The 14,114-nt window shown below is 42.1% G+C and overlaps 1 protein-coding gene across 1 annotated transcript in view; it reads left to right on the plus strand.

Annotated features, from left to right (window-relative positions):
- The window catches only part of LOC145283947 (uncharacterized), a 47,381-nt gene that overhangs the window by 28,567 nt on the left and 4,700 nt on the right, over positions 1-14,114 (plus strand). The window contains exon 2 of the mRNA XM_080133043.1: positions 12,617-12,835. Within this exon, the coding sequence (XP_079989169.1) occupies positions 12,617-12,835 (219 nt within the window). The remainder of the gene's footprint in view (positions 1-12,616; positions 12,836-14,114) is intronic.

A 14,114-nucleotide genomic window follows, 5' to 3' on the forward strand; every position in this document is an offset into this window, starting at 1 on the left:
TTCAGTGGCAATAAGCCTCCCTAAAGTCCCAGTTCTCTTCGCACATTCGGCTGAGGTCTGGTCAGTTCATCGGTTTTCCTTTCCTTCTTGACTCTACTTGGTTATTTGGTCTAGCTCTTTTTTTGGGGGGGGGGCAGCGATGTAGCCATGGGGGTAGGGTTGGGTTAGAGAACTTATAGATTATTATTATTATTATTATTATTATTATTATTATTATTGGCTCACATGGAGCTTTCACACAAGTCAACAAACGATCTGATTGGAAACCTGTGGTGTTCTCTGGAGGTTGAATGACAACATGTCTCCCTAGACGTCCAGTTCTCTCCACCTCCTTCGATAGCATTTGCAAATGAATTTGCATCATCGCAACAGCCGCTTACCATTGATTTCTCGCCGGCAGTGGCCATTGGTTTATACTGGAATTTGAGTGGCACTAAGCCTCCCCAAAGTCTCAGTTCTCTTTGCGCTTGTCCAACCGAGGTCTGGTTGGTGCTCTCTCCTCAGTCCTTCTTGACCCTTCTCAGCTCTTTGGTGTCACTTTTTTATTGAGGGGAGTGGTAGTGAAACTATGGGGAGATGCATGATGGAGGTGTAGAACTTGTAGATATGCAGCTTAGGTGTTCTTCATTCCCTTTAACGCTTATTCGTTATATTGTCTTCTTGTATTATTCTCTGCATTCAAGGGTTTTCCTTAATATTTCAGTCGTTTTCATTATCGTTAGTCGTTGTACTTTTGCAGTTATTCCTCTGATTCCAATTTCTGACATTCTTTTTTCAAAGTTTTTCGGAATTGTTCCTAGTGGTCCTACTATTATCGGTACTATTTTGATTTTCTTCATCATTCAAATCCCTTTTAACTCTCTGGCTAGCTCTGTGTATTTCCTTCGTTTCTCCTTTTCTTTCATACTCACCCTGTGGTCAGCTGGGACAGCAAAGTCTACGATTTGACAGGATTTTTCTTTCTTGTTAATTATTACGACATCTGGTCTTCTTGCTTGGATGGGTTTGTCCGTGTGTATGTCCATGTCCCATAGGATTTTGTGGTCCTCGTTTTCGAGTGCTGTTGCGGGTTTATGCTTGTACCATTTGTCTGTACGCTCAAAATGCAGTCGTTTACACAATGCGCAGTGCGCCGGCCACCCCACTTGGTCATGCCTGGTTTTGTATTCCTTTTGGGCCAGTTTGCTGCATTCACTTACTTTATGGTTTATCGTTTCGTCTCTTTGTCCACAGAGTCTGCATTTGCTGTTTTGTTGTGTTTTATCGATCCTCGCTTTGATATGGTTGGTTCTTATCAAGTTATCTTGTGCTGCAGTTATTAGAGATTCAGTTTCTCGGTTATATGTCCTTTTCGCATCCATGTCCAGGTGTTTTCGTTATTATCATCTTTTGTCATTCTTATGAATCTTCCGTGGAGTTGTTTCTCTTCCCACTTCTCTTTTCTCGTTTTGTCATTTGTCTCTCTGTTTTTCTGCTTTCTTGTTTTTTTTTTTTTCTGTCTCTCGCTGCCATAATTATCCTTTCAGTGTTTTGCATTATGTATTTTTCTAGTTCTTTTTCGTGTCCTTCACACAGTCTTCTATAGAGATCAGTCCTCTCCCGCCGTCTTTCCTTTTCACGTAGAGCCTGTCAATATCGTCCTTTGGGTGTAGTGCATTATGCATAGTCATGAGTTTCCTGGTTTTCTGGTCGAGTTGTCTCAGTCCTTCTTTTGTCCACCCTATAAACTGTCCAGAGTATCTTACTAGTGACACTGCTCATGTATTTATACCTTTTATTAGGTTTCTGCTATATAATTTCGTTTCCATGAGTTTTCTTTTTCTCCTGGGGTATTCTTTTCCAATTTTCTCTTTCATTTCTGTTGCTCTGATGGTGCCTGCTTCCAGAATTCCCAAATTATTATCATTATTATTATTATTATTATTATTATTATTATTATTATTATTATTATTATTATCATTATTATTATTATTGTTGTTATTATTGTTAATTTACTATGAGCATAGTGAACAGAAGTTAACAGATTATTAATTTCTTAATTCGTTTTTATTACCAGTAAATTGAAAAGTAAATTGAAATCTTCAACCAAAATGGTATCCGTTATGTTTATTTTATCGTTGGCCTATATTTTTTTAACTAGAAGCTTGTATCTAAAAATTGTCTGTTTTGCTTCCGGTCTGTCCCCCGCTTGCACCCACACATATTTTAGTAAATATGTTTGCTGTTTTTTTTAAATTATTATTATTTGTTTTAGTTTTTTTTATTTTCATTTTATATTTATTTTTTATTATTTTTTTATTTTCATTTTTTATTCATATACAAATCTAAAAGTTGGAGGTAATTTTTAAATCTTACAGTTTTGTGATTTTTATTTTATTTTATTACCAATGATTTTATTATTAATGATTTTATTATTATGATTATGATTATGATTATGATTATGATTATTATTATTATTATTATTATTATTATTTGTACTCTGTTCTTTTCTTTCTCTTCGTTCTCTTTCTTTTTTCTTTCTCTTCCCATCTCTTTTTTCTCTTTCTTATTTTTTCCTCTGTTTCTTTTCTCTATTTTGATACACGCTTTACCTTCTCTCTTTTTCTTCGTCTTCTTCACGTGTTTTTTTTATTCTCGATAACGCGTGATGTGTCCTCCCGATAATTGTTATGCTTGTAAACTCCTGTACAATATTTATTACAAAACTTTTGTATAAGCAACATCGCCTGAAGAGTTACTTGTAACTGGCTGACCGAAACATGCTCATGAATGTGTAGCGACATATAAATGCTTATGTACAACAAAATAAAAAATATATATCTTGCCCTACTTCAGTATTGAGCACTTTTGCATTAACCTTGTAAAAAACTTCATTGTGTGTGTGTGTGTGTGTGTGTGTGTGTGTGTGTGTGTGTGTGTGTGTGTGTGTGTCATCAAATGTGTAGCGATGATGCATATGTGTTAAATGGTAATAAACGAAAGGAACACGGGAATTTTATAAACGAAACATATATTCACATACATTTCAGGCAAAGACCGGTTGGGAATACCATTCCTCAACGGTAGGCGTTTGCACACGACCGGCTTCGTCGCGTACCAACCTGGCACCGGTACTCGATACCGGAAGTGACGTCACCAACGGAAGTGACGTCATGAGATAGTCCATTAATCCCCTGGAGGGGCGTCCCTCCCAAGCTGTCAGTACTTCCTTTTAGGGTTTACCATCAATTGCTCGGTAACCTTTCTCTTACGGAACGACCGCCGTAGTTTAGGTGTTGGTTGAGGAGATTCAAGATCAAAGGTTTCGAAGACAGTGTTTATCGGCTCATCTTCCAATAGTGAACTGTCGCTGGTTTCAACTAATCGACAATTTCTTGGTTGGTTCTGGTGACGTTTGTGGGTATATGTTGGTCCTTGGATGATATATACCATGTCACTAACTCTCTTAGTAATTGTACCCACCTGCCAGAATGTTGTCTTCTTTTTATAACTTTTGAAAAACACTCTTTCACCTGATATGACAGTGGTCACTAATGGCCTAGTCTGTTTGGGTAAGAATTTGTCAAAAACGGATCTCACTTTACGTGCAAACATCGTTTCTGTAGGTGAGACTGCTGTTGGTGTATTCGGGTGTAATCCTATACACGTGTAAAAATTGTTGCTTTGGCTTGGGAAATTCTTTTGGCGCTGGTTTTTTAGCTTGCGGCTTTGCAGTTTCAGTTTTTATGCCTCCTTTGGCAGATTCCGTTGAAGCTTTCTTTTTCGATTACTCTGTTGCTACGAATGGGATTTTCGTTTCTTCTTGAAAACGGGCACAGTGTTTTCTTTTAGTTCGAATCTTGCTTATAGCCTTTGTACATTTTTTTAGTCCTGGTGAGAATACTTTTAAGTCGTCCTTCAGTTGTTGCCCCTTTGTAGACGAGTCTTCTACGCTATGAAAGAATTTATTCATAGGTTGGTCCCACAATTCGAATCACGCCATCCAATCAGTACCGAACAGATTTTCGGATGTCCTATGTACATACACTTTCACTTTTTTAGTAACACCATGTAAGGTCACCGGGAGTGTCAGCTCTCCTTCAAATTCCACTTTATCGCCTCTCACAGCTCGAGCTGATTCGTTCGTCTTCCGCATCGTTGGTTTCCCTAGCCTTTTCCATGTCTTAAGGTTAATGAAACTCACCTTTTCTTGATTCAAATAATGTAGCAGAACTGACCAATTGTAGATGCACAGTTTTATTTGCGGTGTAAACTGTGACATATTTGCACCAGTTCTTATCCGAATCCGAGTCGAATCTAGTCTGTCGGACGCTGTTCTTGACCTTGTGCTTCCTGCACTGGATCGCTTTGTGGCCCTACCTGCCACGATCTTTGCAGTACTTATATTTGTAAAGACATTGACTCGACCAATGTTTCCCGCCACAGTGATAGCACGGGCTTGTAGGGGATCGATCCGGGTCTTGTGACTGGTGGTATTTATTAGGTGTAGCCTGAGTTTTCTTACTTCCAGCTTTGCTTTTTAGGGGTGAGTATTTTTCCGGTCTGAAGGTCGTCCTTCTAATGACTGTTGCGCCAGACTCCTCGACATGTCTCCAGTTGTTCCTTACACAGACTACCCGTTGACAATCCTCAGCCAACTTCTGGGGGGTGAGGCCCTGTTCGCTCTCAAGTCTCGAGAGAACACGTTGTCTAATCTCAGCGTTTTTGGATGAGACTAGACCTTGCGCAAATATTAAACACTTGAAGTCATCTGCCGATAAGTCAGATAGACAGAAATCATCGCAGTGTTTATTTACCACGGACGCGAAGATTAGGTAATCGTCATCGTCGCTTTTTGCAGGTTCAAGCACTTCCATCTTCTATGAAAGAGCGTAGAATTCGGACTAAACAGTTCGGATAAAAGTTTGATCACTTCAGAAAATTCCAATTCACTCGTCTTCCTGGGGAGAATATAATCCATAAACTTGCTATGTTCTGTGGTCCCTAATTTCCTCAAAAGTATGCAAACTTTCTTAGCGTTGCTCCACTCTTGACAATCCACGGTGAATAGGTCCTCATATCTCCGATAGAAAGCGTCAAACGTCCCCTCCAACTTCGGTTGGTAGTTGAACGTTTCTATAGTGTTCCATATTGTACTTTGGGAAAAAGCATAACTTTCGCCCCTGTGTTCCGTTCTATCGAATATTTTTAACAATAGCCCTTCTTGTCTGTTGTTGAAGTAGCATTCTCTTCTACAACGCTTGTTGCCTCTCTTGAAATTGTAACTGGAGCTGTTTATCACGTTCTTTTAAATTTTCCTCAGCTTTCTGCAGCTGGTTCATATGAGCTTTGATTAGTTGTATTAATACTGCTTTAGCGTCCTCCATCTTGTAATGGCTTTTCCAAATGCACGGAAAAAAATTTAATTCCGTTTATGGCTGAAGAACAGAGATAAAATAATAATAAAAAAGAAAATGTCCTTTCTTTGAGTGTGTGCGTATGAAGAGGTAGCAATTTATCCCTTGCTTCTTGGTAAACGCCTTAGAGATAATCCAATATGAGGGTGGACAAAAAAATTTTACTTGCGAAACAAAAAAAATATATACTGTGATAGCATACAGTTGCAAAAGAATAAACATACTTGTGGAATTGTCTGGAAGCTAACCAAAATGGCTGTTTTTTATGCGTGTGTTTGGTGTGGAGTTGTCCCCACGCAGCAGAAAAAGTTTTTCACTTAGAACCGACAGTTAAAAATAGAATATTTCAAAAAAATTCTACTCAATGAAAAAAAAACGTATTTCCTTTAGCCCCAGTAAACGATAAAGGAAAAAAGAAACATTCCTCTCTCGTTAAAATATGCATAAAGTTATCAGCAAAAAAAAACTTTTCACTTCATTTTAAAAAAATGTTCAAATTTGCATACGCCTTACAGTCGACATTTTACGTTAGAATTGTTCACACGGTGAAAATTAGGTCATTTTCTCTTTTTCTTTTTTTTTCTTTTTTTCTTTAACCAAGCCAACAAATTAATTTTCTAAGATTTACAAAAAATGCGGTTAGCACAGTTTTTGTTTTCAATTTAAATATAGAGACAAAAAGAGTAACTTACAATTTCTTCAATAACTTTGCCATGTGTTCGTTTCTTTCTTTTCTTTTTAGTACATAATTGCCAGTCGACACCTTCGCTTGTAAAACCGTCGTTCTTTTGAAATCAATTAGAATTTCATTTTGTGTCTTGTGTTGTGGAGTAAACCCGTGTGAAAGTCGAATCCTCGCCGCCAGTTTTATGGTGTTAAATGGTAATAAACGAAAGGAACACAGGATTTTTATAAACGAAACATAGATTCACATAAATTAAAGGCAAAGACCGGTTGGGAATACCATTCCTCAACGATAGGCGTTTGCACACGACCGGTTTCGTCGCGAACCAATATCAGACTGCCTGGCACCGGTACTCGATACCGGAAGTGACATCACAAACGGAAGTGGCGTCATGAGATAGCCCATTAATCCCCTAGAGAAAGAACGTCTGGGAAAGAAGAGCAAATAAAACGTTAAAAAACACTTTGAAAAAGAGTTAAAAACACATTTAATCTGAAAAGGAAACACTTAATAAGTGGATAGTCCTTAATCCGCGGAGTTTCAAAGAAATATTTCCTTCTCATCGGAGGGTAGGATTTAGCAAAATGCGGGATCGAATTTTGCATACAAAAGATTTTATGAAACTGCAACTAAGTCAAAGATCTTACTTGATAACTGTTGTGGGGGGATGACCCTCCAAATGAACTGTTCTATCCATTATATAAACTATAGACCTTTTGATCCCAGGTGTGGATTAAACACCAGAGTGACCCTCGCCTGCTCGGTGACGTTTACTACTCTTTTCAGTTGTAACCTTTTTACGTTGTTGTTCCAGTAATACATTGTTTAAACTCTATTCCGTTTTTCTGTTTTCTTTGTGGCATATTGCAAGCCATAACACTGGCGGCATTGGGTTCGGAGAACGTACTCACGTTTAAAAACAGTGTTCTAAAAAACTAAACACTGACGACATTGGATTCAAGGAGCATACTAAAATCGAAACTAGTAACGACATTGAAAAAAAATACTCGCGTTTAAATAGTATTCTAAAAATATGTGAGACTAACCGTAGCCCTCGGCGCAAGAGGGTCCGTGTGTGCCTGGCGTGTGGGGTGGTGGCTGATCCTGTGGTCGAGGCAGCAGAAGAAAGAGTTTCAAGATGCTGCCTGCCTGCTTTTATTAGAGACGGAATCTTGCAGGATCGCACGAGATCTCGCGGGGATGCAAATTAGCTAGGCCATATTGAGGAATAAAAATCGGTCCATTGGAGGTGCGAGGCAGTCGGGTTCTGACGTTCGTGGTGATCAGTACAGTGACCGTTGGGTTCCATTAGTGACCGTTGGGTTCCGTTTCTATTCGTGCAGTCAGCTGAGCTTTGTTAGTTACCTTCGCGCCGTGGCTGTCATTGTTTGTTGGTTTGCTGTGTGTTGCCGTGGTTCTTCAGTGAAACGCTTCGTCGCCCACGACGAGACTCCCCGTCTCCTACACAAGATACTCATACAAGCTATTTCGGCCCCCCCCCACTCCGAACTTGGTTTTCTTTTCTTCAATGGCGGATAGGTTCGATCTAAAGTTGATCCCGGAATTCGACGGATCCGACCCGGTACTCAGCTGGGTTGAGAAGGTCGAGTTACATTGTCAGTTGTCCGGCGTGAAAAATGTCGAGCGCGCGATTCCTCTGCGGCTGACCGGCGGGGCCTTCGCTGTATATCAGCAACTCAGCGCTGAGGAGAAGTGTGACTACTCGAGTATCAAGGCGGCGTTGTACAGGGCGTTCGCCACTGACCCCGCCACTGCATGGGAGCAGTTTGAGACGAGGTCTATACGCTTGGGCGAAACTGTGGACGTGTATCTCGCCGAACTTAAGAATCTGGCAGTGTTGTTTGGCGGTCTTCCCAAGAGGGCCCTAGCCTACAAATTCCTGTCAGGACTCCCCGCTGGAGCAAAGCAGCTCCTGTGAGCAACCTCTACCATGTCCTCACTACCGCTGAGTGACCTAGTGGACAGAGCCAGGACAATAATGAAGGATGACTCGACGGTGCAGGAACCGGTAGTCGCCGTCGCACAGGCCCCACCAAGTGGCGAAAGACCGTCTCAGGGACCCAGCCCCCAAGGTGATGTCATCTGCTACAGATGCAGCGGGCGGGGCCACATGGCAAGAAATTGTAGAAGGCGGTCGACGGCTGTTCGCTGCTACCGCTGTAACAAGACTGGGCACATCGCCCGAGACTGTGCGGGAAATGGGGACGGGGACAAGGTGCCAGTGCCGACTTCTTCCCCAAACAGAAAATAAACAAGGTGCTCCCTGTCATTCAGGTCCGAGTTAATGACACGTTATGTTACGCCCTCCTTGATTCCGGTTGCTCCCGCACCATAGTGTGTGCGGACTTCTGTCGGGCGTGGAAAAAGAAGAACGTCAGGATAACTACCATTACTGGAAAAATATGAATGTGTTGCGGCGTAGGTGTGGTACACATTCGCACAAGAACTGGGAACTCGGCCAACGTCGAAGCGCTGGTGACACGCGAAAAGCCGCTGAGTTTCGACCTGTTGCTAGGCTATGATGCCATCAAAGCCCTGGGCGGCGTGCGCATAACGCGCGCTAGCGTTGTAGAGTTTCAGGATAGGCCCCCGGTATGCGCAGCACTAGGAGTCGACCAGCCGGACTTCAGTGCGGAATTCAACGACCAACAGAAGGCGTGGACCGCCACTTGGAGGTGGTCAGAAGACAAGGAACCGGCCAAACTACAAAACAAAATGGCAGAGTACCGTATGCCCGACCAGATAAGGCCTGCATACGAAAGCGAGCTCCGTGAATGGATTAAGAACGGTTGGCTGATTCCATACCCCTATGACAAACTTGGACCCCCCAAGGGCCTGATACCGCTGATGGCAGTTGCCCAACCTAACAAGTCAAAGGTGAGGCCGGTAATGGACTACCACGAGTTGAATGCGCACGTTGATGCGTTCACAGCGGACGCCGACGTCTGTGCCAGCAAGCTGCGAGAGTGGCGCCGGCAGAGGTCCAATGTGTCCCTACTGGACTTGAGAAAAGCATACTTGCAGGTCCGGATCGGCGAGGCGATGTGGCCTTTCCAGACAGTGATGTTTTCCGGGAAGAGATACTGTCTTACACGACTTAGATTTGGGCTAAACCTAGCACCCCAGATAATGAAGGCTATCGTCAATGCCGTGTTGTCACAAGAAGAATGGATCAGAAAGGGAACATCGGCGTATATTGACGATATATACGTGAACGAAGATATCGTGTCATCTTCGCGCGTAAGATCCAAACTTGCCGAGTTTGGTCTAAACTGCAAGGACTCTGAGCGGCTTGAGGATGGCGCCCGCGTATTGGGCTTGAGCGTTCAAAAGGAGCGAGGGATCCTGAAGTGGAGGCGTGGAACCGCAGTTCCCGACGTACCCGACGTTTACACAAGATGTGCCGTGTTCTCCCTGTGCGGGAAACTTGTGGGGCACCTTCCAGTATGCGGATGGGTTCGTGCGGCGACAGGCGTCATAAAAAGGAGGGCAAATGCGGTCACCAAAGGCTGGGACGATGAGATAACCGACGAACTATTGGTTCAAATGTTAAAGGAGACCGTCGCTAGTGTGAAAAAGAATGACCCCGCCACAGGGGACTGGTGCGTGCAGGGAGACGAACTGAGCGTGTGGGTGGACGCAAGTTCTCTAGCGATCGGTGTAGTTTTGGAGAAAGATGGGGCCGTAGTTGAGGATGCCTGCTGGCTGCGACCGGCGAATGATGCTGCCCATATCAACCTGGCAGAACTCGACGCTGTAATAAAGGGCATTAACCTGGCACTTCAATGGGAAGTGAAGAAACTGCGTGTGCACACTGACTCACTTTGTGTGCACCACTGAGTGTCGGACACACTCACGAGCAAGGCCAGGGCACGCATCAAGGCAGCCAGCGAAATGCTGATAAGACGGAGGCTGGAGACTGAAAAAACTGGTGACGGAGTACAACCTGTCCATAGACGTAGTGCTCGTCACCTCGGATTACAACCTCGCCGACAAGCTCACTCGGGTACCACGGAGATGGTATGAGGCTATGAAGAAAGAAGCTAAGCCATTGCCTCTGTGTGCTGCCTCCGTCGAGGAGGACGAAATCAGGAAGATACATCACGACAGTGGGCACCCCGGAGTACAACGGACCTACTACTTTGTGAAGTTGGCTAGACCATCAATACCAAAAAGTGCAGTAAGAGCAGTGGTCAGGGAATGCCAAACGTGCCAGTCCATCGACCCCGCCCCAGCCAGATGGCGGAAAGGACAGCTGGGAGTGGACGCAACTTGGAGTCGGTTGGGTATGGATATAATCCACTACAGCAGCCAACACTTCCTCACGCTGATAGACTGCGGGCCAACGAGGTTTGCGATTTGGCGCCAATTAGCGAGGCAGGATTCCACCAGTATCATCCACGAATTGGAATCCATATTCTACGAAAGGGGGCCGCCTGAGGAGATCCTCACGGATAACGACACGGCGTTCTGCAGCAGGGAATTTAGGCATTTTATGAACAACTGGGGGATCCGCCTTCGACACCGATGCGCGTATGTGCCGAGCGGCAACGGCATAGCGGAGCGGTGCCACCGAACCATGAAGAGGAAGTGTACGATCGCGGAGGCGGTTTACAGATACAACACAACGCCTAAGAACGCCGTGACTGGCAGCAGTACGCCCGCTGATGCGATTCATCACTACCACGTGCGCGTCAAGGACGTTGAAGTGAGTCTACCCGACCAACGAGAACCCCAGGGGACGTACCAAGTGGGAGACACCGTCTGGGTGAAGCCACCCGGCGGCCGGTGCACCAGCAGCTTTTGGAGGGGGCGGGTCACCGGCGTCATCAGTGAACAGGCCATACTAGTCGATGATACTCCGCGCCACGTAAGGGATGTCTGGCCCGCTCTAAGCGCTGACCAATCGGCGAGCAGTGGAAGTAGCGAGTAATCCGACGATGAGTGATGGATCCAACCCGTGCCCCACGAACCTGGTGACTCAACTGCGAGCAGTGGAAGGAGCGAGTCATCCGACGATGAGCGATGGATCCAACTTGTGCCCCACGAACCTGATGACTCAACTGCGAGCTCTAATGCTGATGCTGATGCTTCCGATGCCACTTCTGAGAGCTCCGATGAGGAAGTCCCGGCAATACCCCTCCGCAGGAGTGCTCGAATCAAACGGCCACGTCCGCCGTGTCACGTATGTGATCTGGAGACCAGGGGGGAGTGTGAGACTAACCGTAGCCCTCGGCGCAAGAGGGTCCGTGTGTGCCTGGCGTGTGGGGTGGTGGCTGATCCTGTGGTCGAGGCAGCAGAAGAAAGAGTTTCAAGATGGCGCCTGCCTGCTTTTATTAGAGACGGAATCTTGCAGGATCGCGCGAGATCTCGCAGGGATGCAAATTAGCTAGGCCATCTTGAGGAATAAAAATCGGTCCATTGGAGGTGCGAGGCAGTCGGGTTCTGACGTTCGTGGCGATTAGTACAGTGACCGTTGGGTTCCGTTTCTATTCGTGCAGTCAGCTGAGCTTTGTTAGTTACCTTCGCGCCGTGGCTGTCATTGTTTGTTGGTTTGCTGTGTGTTGCCGTGGTTCTTCAGTGAAACGCTTCGTCGCCCACGACGAGACTCCCCGTCTCCTACACAAGATACTCATACAAAATACTAACGACATTGGACTAAAATGTTATCAAGCCTAAGGAAGTGTCTAACATAGCACTTGCAACTGAAAGGTTCACGGTTACTAAGAAAACGCAGATCATTACGGAAAAAAAAGAGTTGAAAAGAAAAATGTTCGTCACGACTTTCAAAGATAGCGCTGTACTTTTGCAAATAGAAAAAGGTTCGTCGCGACTTAGAAAGGTAAATTTTTATACTTTTGGAAAAAGAATTCGTCACTTGTGATTTTCGCTGCTAAAATCGGGTGTTATTTATTTATTTTTTCTCTGGAGAAAAATATACACTTGTTTGTTTGTTTTTTCTTTAGGCAACGAACTTTTTATATATATATTTTTTTTGTTCGTTTTATTGTCTGGAGGAAGAAATTAAAAAAAATAAAACGGTTTTGTAAAATTCAGCGAACGTTTTGAAATTGCTAATGCTGACAAAGCAAAATGGACGAATTAAAAGTAGCATTGGAACATTTGACCAATAGGCCGTCGGCCCAGAGTGAAAATTCTTAATTTTAATGAGATGTAAAAGGGGTGGGCATGATTTTTGGATATAATATGTATAAAATCATAAGAAACATGGAAAAAAATTTCACAAGCAAGATTATGGTGCATTAATAAATAATTTTAATTTTAATGCACAAAAAAATGCTAACTGTTAAGTTGCCTTCGTACAAAAAAGTAGCCATTCAGAATACTTCTTTTATTTACTCCTTACAATCTACCAATCACAATCATCGTAGTGCGAGTTAAAAATTCAATATGGCTGCCTCCAGTGAAGAAGAAATGTTTGTAAACAAAGACAAAAAAGAGTGCGTTATGTGCATATTTCCAACTAAAATATTGAATGTTAGATCTTTTTAAGTGAAGACATGGACGCGCTTTTTAGAATATGTTAAAAAATGGAAAGGTTTACATGGACCACAAGCAGAAATTGCGAAAAACTTTGACTTAAGCTGTGATTCAACTGAAATACCACCTCGTGTTGGGTTTCACCAAACTTGTTATGCACGTTTCACGGATTATCAGAAAATTGAAAGAATTCAGAAAAAACTAGAAAAGAATACTGATAACGTTTTCGAAGGTAAGTTTAAGCTTTTAATAATTTTTATTTTTATTGATACGTATTTGGAAAGAGACAATTTTTCTTATACTCCCTCTATTCACTTAGGCAAGTACGTGTGAACTGAACAGCATGAAAAATTTTATGGTAGGAAAAAATGGATTTAGAGTAACATTTCGTATATAAATTTAATGGAAAATCATCCTCCATTTCCTGGAGACTATTGTTAATTTTTTTTTACCATTAACCCTAAGTCTGAGTGCCAAGATTGTAATTTACCCCCTCCTCTCCCAATAAAAAAACGCACAGAATTTATCTTCACTAGAAAAAAGGTCAACACCTCTAAATTCTAAAATATATTTATTCAATTTAATTGATTTTTAATTTTTTTTTTTTTTTTTTTTTTTTTTTGTAAACTTCTAAGTTGTACAATCTTTTTTCTTCTCGGGGGAGGGAGCGATTTAAATGAGGGTGTTAATCTACATTAATATCTTTTCAAACAATTGAATATGTACATAAAAGTTGGCATCTGTTTTAGAAAATTTCACTTGTAAAGAAAACAAAAAAAAAACTAGAGTTTATTTCTATTTACTTGCCTCCCCCACGAGAACATAGATACAAAACAGGGTTTTATTGTGGGTAAAATTTAGTTCACCAAAAATGTATTCTGATTGGAACAAAAATTACAATTGCCTCAGTTTAGAAAGATTTCTCCTTCACAAATCTGAAACAAAAGATAACCTGTATTATCAGAATAAAGGGTACACTTTGCTCTTAGCCAAATGCTGTTACTATTTAACAGTTTTCATAATTTCAATAATTTTAGCTATTGGTTTTAATCTGGAAATGTTTCATTTCTTTTATGATTCTAAATATAGATACAACTGTCTATGGTACCATTTCTTGATTCTAGCACTTCCACAATCAGTCACTTGACAATCTATTCCATTAACCTTTATCCTCGTGTGGCTTTTAGCCTTGATAAGTGGTAACTCACTAGTAAAATAAAGTGCATTGCATATTGAATTTACCTACCAATTCCAATGATAAATATATTGCATGATTTTGTAAACATCCCTTGGTCCGATTAATAATGAATCACCAGACGATTTAATTGTAGAATGTAAATTAATAACATACAATTTTTTCACAGAAGTTTTATCAGCACTATACAAAAAAAATCTTAAATTTTTAATGAAATGTTTTGGATTTATGAAATAATGATTGGATATTTTTAATTTGAACTTTTCCATATACTTTGTTATTTCAAATGCATATTAAACTCCTAAATATATTTATT

The sequence above is a fragment of the Euprymna scolopes genome, chromosome 8, assembly GCF_053919585.1.
Source record: "Euprymna scolopes isolate OS-2025 chromosome 8, ASM5391958v1, whole genome shotgun sequence".
NCBI classification, from domain to species: Eukaryota; Metazoa; Mollusca; class Cephalopoda; order Sepiida; family Sepiolidae; genus Euprymna; species Euprymna scolopes.